The sequence below is a fragment of the Taudactylus pleione genome, unplaced genomic scaffold (assembly GCF_031769625.1).
Source record: "Taudactylus pleione unplaced genomic scaffold, aTauple2 ptg000017l, whole genome shotgun sequence".
In the NCBI taxonomy this organism is placed as follows: domain Eukaryota; kingdom Metazoa; phylum Chordata; class Amphibia; order Anura; family Myobatrachidae; genus Taudactylus; species Taudactylus pleione.
In genome coordinates this window covers 2,781,639-2,800,522 of record NW_028284419.1, presented here as the reverse complement: position 1 = coordinate 2,800,522, position 18,884 = coordinate 2,781,639, and the positions used below count along the sequence as shown (strand labels likewise).

Sequence of the window (18,884 nt, the reverse complement as noted above, 5' to 3'; positions counted from 1 at the left end):
ACAGAAAAGCGGCATAACCCCTTTAGCGAGCAATAAAGGGGTTACTTTTCGTTGGTAAATGGGGCCCTTTGTATTCAAATTTGGACTTAATGGCCGTATTTAGTTTCGCACCCAACTGTTTGAGGATTCTTCTAGCCCAGGTATTTCTCCCTTAAATAATATGTAAGCAGAGGTATGAGGGATACACTGACTGCAGGTGTAAAAGGAAGGACGGGCATACCTGCCCGCCCACCGTTCTTCATGCCACTGGCCCGTGGGCCCGCGCCGCACCCCTCCCCTTATCCTGCTTCGCCTCCATTTTCAGCTTTGAAAGCTGTACACCGTAATCCACTTTAACTCCTTGGTAATTGACCAGAATATTAACTAAAACCTTCTCATTACACCATGAGTGCTGGAAACATACTTGCAAATCAACTGCACGTAACATGCGTTTTATGTTTCAGGCTCCAGCTTTAAGCCAGTTAGTACTCATTAGTACTGTATTGATCTACACCCTGCTTGCCATCTGAAGACTGAGAACCAGAAGTGAAGTGGACAATATTCCCAGATTCTTTCAATATGTTTTGATATAATACCTGTTTGTACTTTTACTTTTTGTATGATTGCATGAACACATGTTCATAGATTGCTTGAAATGCTTTAGAGGACGTCTCTTTAATACCACAACATACTGTACATTTAAAAAATAAATGAATAAAAAAACTCACCACAATTGCATATACCTACAGAATACAAAGAACTAATGGTATATCAGAAAAAAATCATCCATTAATAAAAAACCCTATAAGCACTTCAATCATGAAAACATTTCATATCTTAATATCCTAACATCACAAATTACTGCTCTTGCAGTTGGAAAATACACACAATAAACTTGTATTAAGGGCTTCCCAGCGGGACCACTGATGAATCTCCAGGACAATAATGGATACAGGGCTGCATGTAATCGATGTTAGTAGCAAATTGTAGCAATTTATTTTTTGCAATATTGTAGTAGTATTCCACTTGTATAGGCAAACATCCGCCACACCTCCATGATTGTTAGCAAACGAATAATCACATGTGCATATTTCCTTTCATGGCAGCACCTAATACTTCAATGCTCCAAATCAGTGGTTCTCAAACTCAGTCCTCAGGACCCCACACAGGTCACGTTTTCTAGGTCACCGAGCAGGTGCACAGGTGTGTTCATTACTCACTGAAACATTTTAAAACATCCACAGGTGGAGCTAATTATTTCACTGATTCTGTGAGGAGTCCTGCAAAACATGCACTGTTTGGGGTCCTGAGGACCGAGTTTGAGAACCACTGCTCTAAATGGTGTAAAGGTCACTTTAAAATGATGCAGTATATACTGTATAAGGGCTGCCCGTGTAGTGGTTCTGTATAACCACTTAGCCCAACTAGTTAGTAACAACTTGAATACTGTTATAAATCCTTGGCAATTTAAGCAGCATATAAAGAAATTGTCTGAGTAGTGATGCTGCACAAGTATAGTCTGGCTGAGTAATGACACATTCCATGCAGTTATTAATTCTTAGTAGGTTTAGCCGCAGATATGTAAATTGTCCGTGTGATGGTGCCACATAGACACACCATCCGGCTAGTTAACAGCACCACAAATGTTGTTGCAGTTCTCAAAGGAAAATCCGCAGGATGGAAGAAACGCGTTAGAAGGACTTATAACCATCTCACCAATTCCACCACCTATAGTGATTGCAGTGAAGTATTATGCTGCTCACACAATATTGGTAATTGAGAAAAGTTCCCTCTCAGCACTTAGGATTTCTCTTAAAATTATTGTGAAGCAATCGATTTGTTGTCTAATAAGAAAAATTAGACTAACTTAAGCACATAGAGGGTTTATTTTACTGTGAAATACAACTACTATATGTGTTTATCTTGTTTTCTTGCAGAGAACCATTTTCAGTTTAAAGACCCTTTTGGTGGGATGTACTATCCATGCGGTGTACATCCCGCCAGTCACCACACCGATACTAATCGCATATGTACTAAAATATGCAATTACTATCGCAAAGAACAGCTCTTGTAATAAGAGCTGCCCTGTGCGAAGCTGCTGCCGCCGAGTGAGGGGGTCTCCGCGTGTCTCCTCCCCCTTCTAGCCCCGGGAGCTTCCTGCTGGTGACCTCTGCAGGAAGTCCCGGGCTCCTTCTCCTTCTCCCTGCACCCGGAAGAAGAGGAGAAGAAGGTGGGGACTCAGGAGGAGTGAGCAGGAAGCTGAGGTGAGTGGGAGCCGGCAGTGAGAGGTACAGGGCGACTGCAGGGCGGCGGCGAAGCAGTGTGGAGTGGGCTGCGGTAAGAAGCCCATAGGCTTCTCTAGGGTATCGCTAGAAAAACCTGGCATTCCCCTCCGCATCAAAAATCTGTGCTGGGGCTTATTACATATGAAAATGTGGTAAAAAACTCTGAAAACTGGGTTTTTACCGCATTTTTCCTTTATTACATCCCAGCATTTGTGGTCCAAAGCAAGGCTGACAATATCATAAAAGCGTCACTTATGGGCACTTAAATATAAATCAAGGTCTACTTAGATATTATACAGCCACATAGGCAGTATCTTTAAAGTGTACATATATCTAGTAAGGTATATTAAATGTGGGAGTCAATGATCGTCTGCAGCCTGTACATTACATTACATCTGATAAACATTATTTTCTGTATACTGTACATACTGATACTGTAATGGAGGCAACATTTCCGATTGGCTGTTGCTTGGTGGCTGTCATCAAGCTGTGGGATATTTAATGTAGCTATTTATGTAAAAATCATGCATTAAAGTTAACAACCTTGCAACTTACATACATTGAACTATCTCATTAATTAAAAAAAAGAGGCAAGAAAGGGACAAAGGAGAAGGAAAGGGGGTGATTAGTATTTTTTGATAATTTAGTTATGTGTGCAATTCACAATTAGAGCGGCCAGGGAGCATCTTTCTCTATGCATGGAGGAAGGGACCACACACTCCATGTAGATACCCCTTGGCCCAGCCCGCCCCTGCTCAAATACCCCTAGAATAATGGGACCCTGGGCAGCCATATGTTAAGATGGCCCTACACTGCATCAGGCGATATGAAAGTCAAGAAAGGTTCTGGCTGCGTTTGCTCTGATCAAATACTTGTTACTGTCTTTAATCAGAAAATGAAGGAAGAAGATGACACAGATGTCTTCCTGGCAGCCTTTTAGTGAGTCATAATGGCTCAGGCTTGGTCCAAGAACGCTTATTATAAAGCTGCTCTTGTGCATATCCATCTGCTCTTGTGCAAGGTATCGATTCATCTTGATGCCTTGCTAATAGGAGAATTGCAAGCTGCTTCCTGTATATGGGGTTGGTAACAGAAGATGCTAATGACTATTGCAAAGTCAAGGGTCTCATCCTGCATCGTCTCCCACTTACTTCAGAGACTGTCTGTATTGGCAGCAGAAAACATGCTGAATTATGTTGTTGCTTTTGCCTTTGAAACTCTTATATGACAAGGAGCCTTGGGGTATTTTCAACCTTTTGAGGGAGTAATTGGAAAGTTTTTAAGTATGAAAATGTCAAGTATGTATTGAACCAGCATAACCATTTAGATTTGGTTAGGTAGCTTGTGTTGAAGAATTCGAAAAACCCACAATATGTATGCACAAGAGCAGCTGTATAACTAAAATGCTTCCTCCTAGTCATTTGCCCAGGTAGATAAGTAGTAGTCATACATGCCTACTTTTGAAACAGCATTTCAGGGAGATTGTGAAAGCAGCACCTATAAAGGTGGACGTGTACTGCTACATCTGGGGGGCGTGTCATAAAGTTTTACATCTAAATGTAAATGAGCCCCAAAGCAGTTAGTAAGATTTACGTGTTGATGAAAACACACTGATACTTCTCAGACAATGCAAGTAGCCATAGCGATTATTGTCCTTATATCTAATGCAGGGAAATGATATTAATGAACCCATTGAATGTATATATTTTTCTTTTAGATAACAGCTTCATAATGGGGGTAAGGTGCAGGGAGATTGTTAGACTCTTTAGGGAGACAGGGAGATTGCTATTATTTCAGGGAGTCTCCCTGACAATCAGGGAAAGTTGGCAAGTATGGTATGGTAGTGATGTAGCCGAGTGAATTAGGAATGTCTTAAACTAGCAATTGAAAATACACTTATATAACTCTTCTACAGGTCTGGAAACAGCAATAAAGTAAGTTTCATTTGTATATCGCGTTACAGGTGATGTTGCTTTGGCCCTTAGGCTACCAAGCATCAGACGCCCATGTCCAATTCCATCCATCCCTCTATTAGGACAAATCAGGGTCTTTAAGTCATTATTCCCCATCAATGGCTATTACTATTAGTTCTCTCAACAGCAGATCCCACCTTCTACTTCCTTCCATCAAGGCTAGACACACTGCCTGTGCTCTCACTCCCCTGTTCACTGCATTATGCACACAGGGGAGAAGTAGAAACAGGACATGTGTCTGCACAGAGCTGAGATGATCTACTTTGATTCAGGGGTGCAGAGACAGGAGGGGGGAGCTACTTACCTGTGGCTGGGCCACCCCCACTGCTCTGCTCACTACTGCTGCGGCCTCGTCTTAATAGCAGCACAGTCGCAGCAGCACATAGGTCAGTGAGAGAGAGGGGGAACTGCTGCTGCAGCAGTCTCCTCTCCCTGCTGAATGTGACGCTGCAGCTGTACTGCTATACAGTTGTGGCCACAGTGGTAGAGGGCAGAGAGAAGTGCCCTACTGGAGCTCATAGGCAAACGCAGGGAGGGGGGGTCCAGTTGCTTGGATACTCCTCTCCCCAGCCCACATCATGACCACAATAGAAATAGTAATACTATAGATGTTCTTATCAGTATCACAAATTAAATAATTAGCAACAACTTTGGATCTTTTAACATGTGTCAGCCAGTAATAAATACACTTCTGCACCAATAAGGAGATATGGAAAACATGCACTGTTGGGGGTGCACTGCTATAGACCATCAATAGGGTTAATTAATAATACTGTATAATAATACACTATCCAGTGCATAAGGAGACCAATATGTACATATATGTCCAGGGCAATGCTAGGTTCTTCTGCTGCTCCCCCAGATTCCCAGATTTGCTCTCATGCCCTGGAATGGTGCCCACATCTGAAATAAAAACATTCAGCTCAAGCAGGATCTGTATATGCTGGAATTATGACACACAATACACTTTGTATGACACATATTAAAGCTGGTAAGTGCTAATTTTGCCCTCTTCATGGACTGGCCACACTCGCTCTAAAATCAGGCATTTGGAAATCTCCCCTCTAGATATCCTGCGTTTGCCAATGGAGCTTCCCTCTCTACCCTGGAACCACCCCCTGCACTGAGCAAAGTAGTGCCACGCACACTAGTTTATTAATTACTTTGGTACAGCTGCAGCTGTACTGCTATACAGTTGTGGCCACAGTGGTAGAGGGCAGAGAGAAGTGCCCTACTGGAGCCCATAGGCAAACGCAGGGGGGGGGGGAGCTGCCCTCTCTAACCTGGAACCACCCCCTGCACTGAGCAAAGTAGTGCCACGCACACTAGTTTATTAATTACTTTGGTACAGCTGCAGCTGTACTGCTATACAGTTGTGGCCACAGTGGTAGAGGGCAGAGAGAAGTGCCCTACTGGAGCCCATAGGCAAACGCAGGGGGGGGGGAGCTGCCCTCTCTAACCTGGAACCACCCCCTGCACTGAGCAAAGTAGTGCCACGCACATTACTTTATTAATTTCTTTGGGGAAGAGGGTATGGTCACACCTCTCCGGAAGTGGCTGCGCCAGGGGCGTCTTAAGAGAGGAGGGGGCCCATGTGCACTCCCCGTGCGGGGCCCCCTCCTCTCTCCCCGGCGGCCAGCAGCTGACTGACACGGCTAGCCAGCCACCAGAGCCTTAGTAGCCTCCGGGCACTAGAGTCTACTGTGCATGCGCAGAACATCGGAAAAATGGCCGTGGTGGCTATTTTCCGGTGTTCTGAGCAGTGCAGACACCCGATGTGGACCACAGACAGGTAAGTCTAAAATAATATGGGTGCAGTGTGTGCTGTGCAGGGCCCCCAGGGGCTCATGTGCCCCGCACACACTGCACCCATTATAGATACGCTACTGGGCTGCGCCCTCCCCCCCAGTACCAGTGCCGTCAGTGGTCTGGACGGCCATGCTTCTATTTATACCTACGGAATATGTTGCGCTATCAAGGAAACTGTTAATAAATAAATAAAAATACCTACAACAGAGTATTTACATACAGATGTGTCCTGCTACATCTTTGCCAATCACACTACAAACGTGCACACACATCGCGCCTTGCAATTACCAGCAGCATATGCTACGGAACGCTATGGCACACACTGCGAGCTTGGGTGCGAACGCAGTGCGTGTATCCACTCGTGGGTGCACGCCTCGAACCATGCATGGCGCGATTTGCTGCGTACACAGCAAAGATTAAGCAGGACACATCTGTATATGAAATTGTACTAATGGGTATAATTAAGCTGTCCGGTGCACGAGCTCCACAAACATTCATTTGAACATTTAGCAGTATTTGCGGCCCACTGATATGTTTGATATAATATGGATATTTCTGAATAGACATATATTCATTTACTATCTGTCTGTGTGTCCAGCACATAAGCTGTTTACATACACGTCACACAAAATTCAATGTCTAGCATATCAACTTCAGCCTCAGCAAATGGTGCCATGCTTTCTGTCATCCTGACTCTTACTACTCCTAGCATGTCACAGATCAGATCAGAGTATATGCAAGGAGTACTAAAGTGCGGCATGAACTGTCCGGGCCCAGTCCCGTCTCTGATCACGCCCCCAGTCTTGTCTACTGCCAGCTGGGCTGAAGTGTATTGCACATGCGAATGTCATGGAAATAGTTTTTTCCAATGTATTCTTTTGATGTGATGGATAGTTACCATTGCATTGAAAGTTTTGATGGTGGAAGGTCAGTCATCATTTGATGGTGGGCTTCCGATGTTCATCCCTACCATGAACCAATAGTGGACCAGCGACCAATCAAAAAGGTATGGTGGGTGCCTTTCAAATTTGGAGCCAGCCGCTAGCCAATCACGGTTGGCGGACCAGCAGCCAATCAGAAGTAGCCGTGTGATTGGTTAACAGCCATCACCAAATTTAAAAGGCAGTCGCATCTGCCCTGGCACTGGAACCCGATCCCAGCGCTGATCAGTGATGTGTCCCTGCTTGGTGCTGGAGCATGGAGAGTGCCAAAGCACCCGCAGAGAGCCCATTGCCAGCCAGGGGATGGGGAAGAGGAGAAGCCGGTCTCTGCCAGCACTGAGTGAAAGGTACACCTGGTGAGAGATGGAAACATGCAGTTAAAAGTGTGTGGAGTGAGAGAGGGAAGAAGGCAGTGTGAGGTGCAGGGAGTGGGAAGAGAGAGAAGCAGGTAGTGTGAGGTGCAGGGGGTGAGAGAGAGAAGTAGGCAGTGTGAGGTACTGGGGTGGGAGAGGGAAGCAGGTAGTGTGAGGTGCTGGGGGTGGGAGAGGGAAGTAGCTAGTGTGAGGTGCATGGAGTGGGAAGAGAGAGAAGCACGTAGTGTGAGGTGCAGGGGGGTGGGAGAGGGAAACAGGCAGTGAGAGGTGCAGGGGGTGAGAGAGAGAAGCAGGCAGTGTGAGGTAATGGGGTGGGAGAGGGAAGTAGGCAGTGTGAGGTGCTGGGAGTGAGAGAGAGAAGTAGGCAGTGTGAGGTGCTGGGGGTGGGAGAGGGAAGTAGGCAGTGTGAGGTGCTGGGGGTGGGAGAGGGAAGTAGCTAGTGTAAGGTGCAGGGGGGTGAGAGAGAAAAGCAAGTAGTGTGAGGTGCAGGGGGTGAGAGAGGGAAGCAGGCAGCGTGAGGTGCAGGGAGCAGGAGAGGGAAGCAAGTAGTGTGAGGTACTGGTGTGGGAGAGGGAAGTAGCTAGTGTGAGGTGCAGGGGGGTGAGAGAGAAAAGCAAGTAGTGTGAGGTGCAGGGGGTGAGAGAGGGAAGCAGGCAGCGTGAGGTGCAGGGAGCAGGAGAGGGAAGCAGGCAGTGTGAGGTGCAGGGGGTGGGAGAGGGAAGTAGGTAGTGTGAGGTGCAGGGAGTGAGAGAGGGAAGCAGGCAGTGTGAGGTGCAGGGAGTGAGAGAGGGAAGTAGGTAGTGTGAGGTGCAGGGAGTGAGAGAGGGAAGCAGGCAGCGTGAGGTGCAGGGAGTGAGAGAGGGAAGTAGGCAGTGTGAGGTGCAGGGGGTGGGAGAGGGAAGTAGGTAGTGTGAGGTGCATGGAGTGAGAGAGGGAACCAGGCAGTGTGATGTGCAGGGGGTGAGAGAGGGAAGTAGGCAGTGTGAGGTGCAGGGGGTGGGAGAGGGAAGTAGCTAGTGTGAGGTGCAGGGAGTGGGAAGAGAGAGAAGCACGTAGTGTGAGGTGCAGGGGGGTGGGAGAGGGAAACAGGCAGTGTGAGGTGCAGGGTGTGAGAGAGAGAAGTAGGCAGTGTGAGGTGCAGGGAGTGAGAGAGGGAAGCAGGCAGTGTGAGGTGCAGGGGGTGAGAGGGAATCAGGCAGTGTGAGGTGCAGGGGGTGAGAGAGGGAAGCAGGCAGTGTGAGGTGCAGGGGGTGAAAGAGGGAATCAGGCAGTGTGAGGTGCAGGGAGTGAGAGAGGGAAGCAGGCAGTGTGAGGTGCAGGGGGTGAGAGAGAGAAGTAGGCAGTGTGAGGTACTGGGGTGGGAGAGGGAAGTAGGCAGTGTGAGGTGCTGGGGGTGGGAGAGGGAAGTAGGCAGTGTGAGGTGCAGGGGGTGGGGGATGGAAGCAGGTAGTGTGAGGTGCCGGGGTGAGAGAGGGAAGCAGGTAGTGTAAGGTGAGGAAGCGAGAGAGGGAATCAGACAGTGTGAGGTGCAGGGGGTGAGAGAGAGAAGTAGGCAGTGTGAGGTACTGGGGTGGGAGAGGGAAGTAGGCAGTGTGAGGTGCTGGGGGTGGGAGAGGGAAGTGGGCAGTGTGAGGTGCAGGGGGTGGGTGATGGAAGCAGGTAGTGTGAGGTGCCGGGGTGAGAGAGGGAAGCAGGTAGTGCAAGGTGAGGGGGTGAGAGAGGGAATCAGACAGTATGAGGTGCAGGGGGTGAGAGAAGTAGGCAGTGTGAGGTACTGGGGTGGGAGAGGGAAGTAGGTAGTGTGAGGTGAGGGGGTGAGAGAGGGAAACAGGCAGTGTGAGGTGCAGGTGGTGAGAGAGAGAAGCAGGTACCAGTAGTGTGTGGTGCAGGTGTAGAGAGAGAGAAGAAGGCAGTGTGAGGTACTGGGGTGGGAAAGGGAAGCAGGTAGTGTGAGGTGCTGGGGGTGGGAGAGGGAAGTAGCTAGTGTGAGGTGCAGGGAGTGGGAAGAGAGAGAAGCACGTAGTGTGAGGTGCAGGGGGTGAGAGAGAGAAGCAGGCAGTGTGAGGTGCAGGGGGTGAGAGAGAGAAGTAGGCAGTGTGAGGTACTGGGGTGGGAGAGGGAAGTAGGTAGTGTGAGGTGCAGGGGGTGAGAGAGGGAAGCAGGCAGTGTGAGGTGCAGGGGGTGGGTGAGGGAAGCAGGTAGTGTGAGGTGATGGGGTGAGAGAGGGAAGCAGGTAGTGTAAGGTGAGGGGGTGGATGAGGAAAGTAGACAGTGTGTGGTGCTGGGGGTGGGAGAGGGAAGTAGGCAGTGTGAGGTGCAGGGAGTGAGAGAGAGAAGTAGGCAGTGTGAGGTGCTGGGGGTGGGAGAGGGAAGTAGGCAGTGTGAGGTGCTGGTGGTGGGAGAGGGAAGAAGCTAGTGTAAGGTGCGGGGGGTGAGAGTGAAAAGCAAGTAGTGTGAGGTACTGGGGTGGGAGAGGGAAGTAGCTAGTGTGAGGTGCAGGGGGGTGAGAGAGAAAAGCAAGTAGTGTGAGGTGCAGGGGTGAGAGAGGGAAGCAGGCAGCGTGAGGTGCAGGGAGCAGGAGAGGGAAGCAGGCAGTGTGAGGTGCAGGGGGTGGGAGAGGGAAGTAGGTAGTGTGAGGTGCAGGGAGTGAGAGAGGGAAGCAGGCAGTGTGAGGTGCAGGGAGTGAGAGAGGGAAGTAGGTAGTGTGAGGTGCAGGGAGTGAGAGAGGGAAGCAGGCAGTATGAGGTGCTGGGAGTGAGAGAGAGAAGTAGGCAGTGTGAGGTGCTGGGGGTGGGAGAGGGAAGTAGGAAGTGTGAGGTGCTGGGGGTGGGAGAGGGAAGTAGCTAGTGTGAGGTGCAGGGGGTGAGAGAGAGAAGTAGGCAGTGTGAGGTGCAGGGAGTGAGAGAGGGAAGCAGGCAGTGTGAGGTACTGGGGTGGGAGAGGGAAGTAGGCAGTGTGAGGTACAGGGGATGAGAGAGGGAATCAGGCAGTGGGAGGTGCAGGGGGTGGGAGAGGGAAGTAGGCAGTGTGAGGTGCAGGGGGTGGGTGATGGAAGCAGGAAGTGTGAGGTGCCGGGGTGAGAGAGGGAAGCAGGTAGTGTAAGGTGAGGAAGTGAGAGAGGGAATCAGACAGTGTGAGGTGCAGGGGGTGAGAGAGAGAAGTAGGCAGTGTGAGGTACTGGGGTGGGAGAGGGAAGTAGGCAGTGTGAGGTGCTGGGGGTGGGAGAGGGAAGTAGGCAGTGTGAGGTGCAGGGGGTGGGTGACGGAAGCAGGTAGTGTGAGGTGCCGGGGTGAGAGAGGGAAGCAGGTAGTGCAAGGTGAGGTGGTGAGAGAGGGAATCAGACAGTGTGAGGTGCAGGGGATGAGAGAGGGAATCAGGCAGTGGGAGGTGCAGGGAGTGAGAGAGGGAAGCAGGCAGTGTGAGGTGCAGGGGGTGAGAGAGAGAAGAAGGCAGTGTGAGGTACTGGGGTGGGAGAGGGAAGTAGGCAGTGTGAGGTGCTGGGGGTGGGAGAGGGAAGTAGGCAGTGTGAGGTGCAGGGGGTGGGGGATGGAAGCAGGAAGTGTGAGGTGCCGGGGTGAGAGAGGGAAGCAGGTAGTGTAAGGTGAGGAAGTGAGAGAGGGAATCAGACAGTGTGAGGTGCAGGGGGTGAGAGAGAGAAGCAGGCAGTGTGAGGTAATGGGGTGGGAGAGGGAAGTAGGCAGTGTGAGGTGCTGGGAGTGAGAGAGAGAAGTAGGCAGTGTGAGGTGCTGGGGGTGGGAGAGGGAAGTAGGCAGTGTGAGGTGCTGGGGGTGGGAGAGGGAAGTAGCTAGTGTAAGGTGCAGGGGGGTGAGAGAGAAAAGCAAGTAGTGTGAGGTGCAGGGGGTGAGAGAGGGAAGCAGGCAGCGTGAGGTGCAGGGAGCAGGAGAGGGAAGCAAGTAGTGTGAGGTACTGGTGTGGGAGAGGGAAGTAGCTAGTGTGAGGTGCAGGGGGGTGAGAGAGAAAAGCAAGTAGTGTGAGGTGCAGGGGGTGAGAGAGGGAAGCAGGCAGCGTGAGGTGCAGGGAGCAGGAGAGGGAAGCAGGCAGTGTGAGGTGCAGGGGGTGGGAGAGGGAAGTAGGTAGTGTGAGGTGCAGGGAGTGAGAGAGGGAAGCAGGCAGTGTGAGGTGCAGGGAGTGAGAGAGGGAAGTAGGTAGTGTGAGGTGCAGGGAGTGAGAGAGGGAAGCAGGCAGCGTGAGGTGCAGGGAGTGAGAGAGGGAAGTAGGCAGTGTGAGGTGCAGGGGGTGGGAGAGGGAAGTAGGTAGTGTGAGGTGCATGGAGTGAGAGAGGGAACCAGGCAGTGTGATGTGCAGGGGGTGAGAGAGGGAAGTAGGCAGTGTGATGTGCAGGGGGTGGGAGAGGGAAGTAGCTAGTGTGAGGTGCAGGGAGTGGGAAGAGAGAGAAGCACGTAGTGTGAGGTGCAGGGGGGTGGGAGAGGGAAACAGGCAGTGTGAGGTGCAGGGTGTGAGAGAGAGAAGTAGGCAGTGTGAGGTGCAGGGAGTGAGAGAGGGAAGCAGGCAGTGTGAGGTGCAGGGGGTGAGAGGGAATCAGGCAGTGTGAGGTGCAGGGGGTGAGAGAGGGAAGCAGGCAGTGTGAGGTGCAGGGGGTGAAAGAGGGAATCAGGCAGTGTGAGGTGCAGGGAGTGAGAGAGGGAAGCAGGCAGTGTGAGGTGCAGGGGGTGAGAGAGAGAAGTAGGCAGTGTGAGGTACTGGGGTGGGAGAGGGAAGTAGGCAGTGTGAGGTGCTGGGGGTGGGAGAGGGAAGTAGGCAGTGTGAGGTGCAGGGGGTGGGGGATGGAAGCAGGTAGTGTGAGGTGCCGGGGTGAGAGAGGGAAGCAGGTAGTGTAAGGTGAGGAAGCGAGAGAGGGAATCAGACAGTGTGAGGTGCAGGGGGTGAGAGAGAGAAGTAGGCAGTGTGAGGTACTGGGGTGGGAGAGGGAAGTAGGCAGTGTGAGGTGCTGGGGGTGGGAGAGGGAAGTGGGCAGTGTGAGGTGCAGGGGGTGGGTGATGGAAGCAGGTAGTGTGAGGTGCCGGGGTGAGAGAGGGAAGCAGGTAGTGCAAGGTGAGGGGGTGAGAGAGGGAATCAGACAGTATGAGGTGCAGGGGGTGAGAGAAGTAGGCAGTGTGAGGTACTGGGGTGGGAGAGGGAAGTAGGTAGTGTGAGGTGAGGGGGTGAGAGAGGGAAACAGGCAGTGTGAGGTGCAGGTGGTGAGAGAGAGAAGCAGGTACCAGTAGTGTGTGGTGCAGGTGTAGAGAGAGAGAAGAAGGCAGTGTGAGGTACTGGGGTGGGAAAGGGAAGCAGGTAGTGTGAGGTGCTGGGGGTGGGAGAGGGAAGTAGCTAGTGTGAGGTGCAGGGAGTGGGAAGAGAGAGAAGCACGTAGTGTGAGGTGCAGGGGGTGAGAGAGAGAAGCAGGCAGTGTGAGGTGCAGGGGTTGAGAGAGAGAAGTAGGCAGTGTGAGGTACTGGGGTGGGAGAGGGAAGTAGGTAGTGTGAGGTGCAGGGAGTGAGAGAGGGAAGCAGGTAGTGTGAGGTGCAGGGGGTGAGAGAGGGAAGCAGGCAGTGTGTGGTGCAGGGGTGGGTGAGGGAAGCAGGTAGTGTGAGGTGATGGGGTGAGAGAGGGAAGCAGGTAGTGTAAGGTGAGGGGGTGGTTGAGGAAAGTAGACAGTGTGTGGTGCTGGGGGTGGGAGAGGGAAGTAGGCAGTGTGAGGTGCAGGGAGTGAGAGAGAGAAGTAGGCAGTGTGAGGTGCTGGGGGTGGGAGAGGGAAGTAGGCAGTGTGAGGTGCTGGTGGTGGGAGAGGGAAGAAGCTAGTGTAAGGTGCGGGGGGTGAGAGTGAAAAGCAAGTAGTGTGAGGTACTGGGGTGGGAGAGGGAAGTAGCTAGTGTGAGGTGCAGGGGGGTGAGAGAGAAAAGCAAGTAGTGTGAGGTGCAGGGGTGAGAGAGGGAAGCAGGCAGCGTGAGGTGCAGGGAGCAGGAGAGGGAAGCAGGCAGTGTGAGGTGCAGGGGGTGGGAGAGGGAAGTAGGTAGTGTGAGGTGCAGGGAGTGAGAGAGGGAAGCATGCAGTGTGAGGTGCAGGGAGTGAGAGAGGGAAGTAGGTAGTGTGAGGTGCAGGGAGTGAGAGAGGGAAGCAGGCAGTATGAGGTGCAGGGAGTGAGAGAGGGAAGTAGGCAGTGTGAGGTGCAGGGGGTGGGAGAGGGAAGTAGGTAGTGTGAGGTGCATGGAGTGAGAGAGGGAACCAGGCAGTGTGAGGTGCAGGGAGAGAGAGAGGGAAGCAGGCAGTGTGAGGTGCAGGGGGTGAGAGAGAGAAGTAGGCAGTGTGAGGTGCAGCGAGTGAGAGAGGGAAGCAGGCAGTGTGAGGTACTGGGGTGGGAGAGGGAAGTAGGCAGTGTGAGGTACAGGGGATGAGAGAGGGAATCAGGCAGTGGGAGGTGCAGGGAGTGAGAGAGGGAAGCAGGCAGTGTGAGGTGCAGGGGGTGAGAGGGAATCTGGCAGTGTGTGGTGCAGGGGGTGAGAGAGGGAAGCAGGCAGTGTGAGGTACAGGGGATGAGAGAGGGAATCAGGCAGTGGGAGGTGCAGGGAGTGAGAGAGGGAAGCAGGCAGTGTGAGGTGCAGGGGGTGAGAGAGAGAAGAAGGCAGTGTGAGGTACTGGGGTGGGAGAGGGAAGTAGGCAATGTGAGGTGCAGGGGGTGGGTGATGGAAGCAGGAAGTGTGAGGTGCCAGGGTGAGAGAGGGAAGCATGTAGTGTAAGGTGAGGAAGTGAGAGAGGGAATCAGACAGTGTGAGGTGCAGGGGGTGAGAGAGAGAAGTAGGCAGTGTGAGGTACTGGGGTGGGAGAGGGAAGTAGGCAGTGTGAGGTGCTGGGGGTGGGAGAGGGAAGTAGGCAGTGTGAGGTGCAGGGGGTGGGTGACGGAAGCAGGTAGTGTGAGGTGCCGGGGTGAGAGAGGGAAGCAGGTAGTGCAAGGTGAGGTGGTGAGAGAGGGAATCAGACAGTATGAGGTGCAGGGGATGAGAGAGGGAATCAGGCAGTGGGAGGTGCAGGGAGTGAGAGAGGGAAGCAGGCAGTGTGAGGTGCAGGGGGTGAGAGACAGAAGAAGGCAGTGTGAGGTACTGGGGTGGGAGAGGGAAGTAGGCAGTGTGAGGTGCTGGGGGTGGGAGAGGGAAGTAGGCAGTGTGAGGTGCAGGGGGTGGGTGATGGAAGCAGGAAGTGTGAGGTGCCGGGGTGAGAGAGGGAAGCAGGTAGTGTAAGGTGAGGAAGTGAGAGAGGGAATCAGACAGTGTGAGGTGCAGGGGGTGAGAGAGAGAAGCAGGCAGTGTGAGGTAATGGGGTGGGAGAGGGAAGTAGGCAGTGTGAGGTGCAGGGAGTGAGAGAGAGAAGTAGGCAGTGTGTGGTGCTGGGGGTGGGAGAGGGAAGTAGGCAGTGTGAGGTGCTGGGGGTGGGAGAGGGAAGTAGCTAGTGTAAGGTGCAGGGGGGTGAGAGAGAAAAGCAAGTAGTGTGAGGTGCAGGGGGTGAGAGAGGGAAGCAGGCAGCGTCAGGTGCAGGGAGCAGGAGAGGGAAGCAAGTAGTGTGAGGTACTGGTGTGGGAGAGGGAAGTAGCTAGTGTGAGGTGCAGGGGGGTGAGAGAGAAAAGCAAGTAGTGTGAGGTGCAGGGGGTGAGAGAGGGAAGCAGGCAGCGTGAGGTGCAGGGAGCAGGAGAGGGAAGCAGGCAGTGTGAGGTGCAGGGGGTGGGAGAGGGAAGTAGGTAGTGTGAGGTGCAGGGAGTGAGAGAGGGAAGCAGGCAGTGTGAGGTGCAGGGAGTGAGAGAGGGAAGTAGGTAGTGTGAGGTGCAGGGAGTGAGAGAGGGAAGCAGGCAGCATGAGGTGCAGGGAGTGAGAGAGGGAAGTAGGCAGTGTGAGGTGCAGGGGGTGGGAGAGGGAAGTAGGTAGTGTGAGGTGCATGGAGTGAGAGAGGGAACCAGGCAGTGTGATGTGCAGGGGGTGAGAGAGGGAAGTAGGCAGTGTGAGGTGCAGGGGGTGGGAGAGGGAAGTAGCTAGTGTGAGGTGCAGGGAGTGGGAAGAGAGAGAAGCATGTAGTGTGAGGTGCAGGGGGGTGGGAGAGGGAAACAGGCAGCGTGAGGTGCAGGGTGTGAGAGAGAAAAGTAGGCAGTGTGAGGTGCAGGGAGTGAGAGAGGGAAGCAGGCAGTGTGAGGTGCAGGGGGTGAGAGGGAATCAGGCAGTGTGAGGTGCAGGGGGTGAGAGAGGGAAGCAGGCAGTGTGAGGTGGAGGGGGTGAAAGAGGGAATCAGGCAGTGTGAGGTGCAGGGAGTGAGAGAGGGAAGCAGGCAGTGTGAGGTGCAGGGGGTGAGAGAGAGAAGTAGGCAGTGTGAGGTACTGGGGTGGGAGAGGGAAGTAGGCAGTGTGAGGTGCTGGGGGTGGGAGAGGGAAGTAGGCAGTGTGAGGTGCAGGGGGTGGGGGATGGAAGCAGGTAGTGTGAGGTGCCGGGGTGAGAGAGGGAAGCAGGTAGTGTAAGGTGAGGAAGCGAGAGAGGGAATCAGACAGTGTGAGGTGCAGGGGGTGAGAGAGAGAAGTAGGCAGTGTGAGGTACTGGGGTGGGAGAGGGAAGAAGGCAGTGTGAGGTGCCGGGGTGAGAGAGGGAAGCAGGTAGTGCAAGGTGAGGTGGTGAGAGAGGGAATCAGACAGTATGAGGTGCAGGGGATGAGAGAGGGAATCAGGCAGTGGGAGGTGCAGGGAGTGAGAGAGGGAAGCAGACAGTATGAGGTGCAGGGGGTGAGAGAAGTAGGCAGTGTGAGGTACTGGGGTGGGAGAGGGAAGTAGGTAGTGTGAGGTGAGGGGGTGAGAGAGGGAAACAGGCAGTGTGAGGTGCAGGTGGTGAGAGAGAGAAGCAGGTACCAGTAGTGTGTGGTGCAGGTGTAGAGAGAGAGAAGAAGGCAGTGTGAGGTACTGGGGTAGGAAAGGGAAGCAGGTAGTGTGAGGTGCTGGGGGTGGGAGAGGGAAGTAGCTAGTGTGAGGTGCAGGGAGTGGGAAGAGAGAGAAGCACGTAGTGTGAGGTGCAGGGGGTGAGAGAGAGAAGCAGGCAGGGTGAGGTGCAGGGGGTGAGAGAGAGAAGTAGGCAGTGTGAGGTACTGGGGTGGGAGAGGGAAGTAGGTAGTGTGAGGTGCAGGGAGTGAGAGAGGGAAGCAGGTAGTGTGAGGTGCAGGGGGTGAGAGAGGGAAGCAGGCAGTGTGAGGTGCAGGGGGTGGGTGAGGGAAGCAGGTAGTGTGAGGTGATGGGGTGAGAGAGGGAAGCAGGTAGTGTAAGGTGAGGGGGTGGTTGAGGAAAGTAGACAGTGTGTGGTGCTGGGGGTGGGAGAGGGAAGTATGCAGTGTGAGGTGCAGGGAGTGAGAGAGAGAAGTAGGCAGTGTGAGGTGCTGGGGGTGGGAGAGGGAAGTAGGCAGTGTGAGGTGCTGGTGGTGGGAGAGGGAAGAAGCTAGTGTAAGGTGCGGGGGGTGAGAGTGAAAAGCAAGTAGTGTGAGGTACTGGGGTGGGAGAGGGAAGTAGCTAGTGTGAGGTGCAGGGGGGTGAGAGAGAAAAGCAAGTAGTGTGAGGTGCAGGGGTGAGAGAGGGAAGCAGGCAGCGTGAGGTGCAGGGAGCAGGAGAGGGAAGCAGGCAGTGTGAGGTGCAGGGGGTGGGAGAGGGAAGTAGGTAGTGTGAGGTGAAGGGAGTGAGAGTGGGAAGCAGGCAGTGTGAGGTGCAGGGAGTGAGAGAGGGAAGTAGGTAGTGTGAGGTGCAGGGTGTGAGAGAGGGAAGCAGGCAGTATGAGGTGCTGGGAGTGAGAGAGAGAAGTAGGCAGTGTGAGGTGCTGGGGGTGGGAGAGGGAAGTAGGCAGTGTGAGGTGCTGGGGGTGGGAGAGGGAAGTAGCTAGTGTGAGGTGCAGGGGGTGAGAGAGAGAAGTAGGCAGTGTGAGGTGCAGGGAGTGAGAGAGGGAAGCAGGCAGTGTGAGGTACTGGTGTGGGAGAGGGAAGTAGGCAGTGTGAGGTACAGGGGATGAGAGAGGGAATCAGGCAGTGGGAGGTGCAGGGGGTGGGAGAGGGAAGTAGGCAGTGTGAGGTGCAGGGGGTGGGTGATGGAAGCAGGAAGTGTGAGGTGCCGGGGTGAGAGAGGGAAGCAGGTAGTGTAAGGTGAGGAAGTGAGAGAGGGAATCAGACAGTGTGAGGTGCAGGGGGTGAGAGAGAGAAGTAGGCAGTGTGAGGTACTGGGGTGGGAGAGGGAAGTAGGCAGTGTGAGGTGCTGGGGGTGGGAGAGGGAAGTAGGCAGTGTGAGGTGCAGGGGGTGGGTGACGGAAGCAGGTAGTGTGAGGTGCCGGGGTGAGAGAGGGAAGCAGGTAGTGCAAGGTGAGGTGGTGAGAGAGGGAATCAGACAGTATGAGGTGCAGGGGATGAGAGAGGGAATCAGGCAGTGGGAGGTGCAGGGAGTGAGAGAGGGAAGCAGGCAGTGTGAGGTGCAGGGGGTGAGAGAGAGAAGAAGGCAGTGTGAGGTACTGGGGTGGGAGAGGGAAGTAGGCAGTGTGAGGTGCTGGGCGTGGGAGAGGGAAGTAGGCAGTGTGAGGTGCAGGGGGTGGGTGATGGAAGCAGGAAGTGTGAGGTGCCGGGGTGAGAGAGGGAAGCAGGTAGTGTAAGGTGAGGAAGTGAGAAAGGGAATCAGACAGTGTGAGGTGCAGGGGGTGAGAGAGAGAAGCAGGCAGTGTGAGGTAATGGGGTGGGAGAGGGAAGTAGGCAGTGTGAGGTGCTGGGAGTGAGAGAGAGAAGTAGGCAGTGTGAGGTGCTGGGGGTGGGAGAGGGAAATAGGCAGTGTGAGGTGCTGGGGGTGGGAGAGGGAAGTAGCTAGTGTAAGGTGCAGGGGGGTGAGAGAGAAAAGCAAGTAGTGTGAGGTGCAGGGGGTGAGAGAGGGAAGCAGGCAGCGTGAGGTGCAGGGAGCAGGAGAGGGAAGCAAGTAGTGTGAGGTGCAGGGGGTGGGAGAGGGAAGTAGGTAGTGTGAGGTGCATGGAGTGAGAGAGGGAACCAGGCAGTGTGAGGTGCAGGGAGAGAGAGAGGGAAGCAGGCAGTGTGAGGTGCAGGGGGTGAGAGGGAATCAGGCAGTGTGAGGTGCAGGGGGTGAGAGAGGGAAGCAGGCAGTGTGAGGTACAGGGGATGAGAGAGGGAATCAGGCAGTGGGAGGTGCAGGGAGTGAGAGAGGGAAGCAGGCAGTGTGAGGTGCAGGGGGTGAGAGAGAGAAGAAGGCAGTGTGAGGTACTGGGGTGGGAGAGGGAAGAACGCAGTGTGAGGTGCTGGGGGTGGGAGAGGGAAGTAGGCAGTGTGAGGTGCAGGGGGTGGGTGATGGAAGCAGGAAGTGTGAGGTGCCGGGGGTGAGAGAGGGAAGCAGGTAGTGTAAGGTGAGGAAGTGAGAGAGGGAATCAGACAGTGTGAGGTGCAGGGGGTGAGAGAGAGAAGTAGGCAGTGTGAGGTACTGGGGTGGGAGAGGGAAGTAGGCAGTGTGAGGTGCTG

The 18,884-nt window shown here is 53.6% G+C and overlaps 1 protein-coding gene across 2 annotated transcripts in view; it reads left to right on the top strand.

The window, feature by feature from the left end:
• The window catches only part of LOC148540752 (ferric reductase 1-like), a 38,486-nt gene extending 35,680 nt beyond the window's left edge, over positions 1-2,806 (top strand). For both annotated transcript variants that reach the window (XM_088481611.1, XM_088481621.1), the window contains exon 6: positions 444-2,806. In XM_088481611.1, the coding sequence (XP_088337737.1) occupies positions 444-509 (66 nt within the window). In that variant the 3' untranslated portion in view covers positions 510-2,806. The remainder of the gene's footprint in view (positions 1-443) is intronic.
• Positions 2,807-18,884: the final 16,078 nt, after the last annotated feature.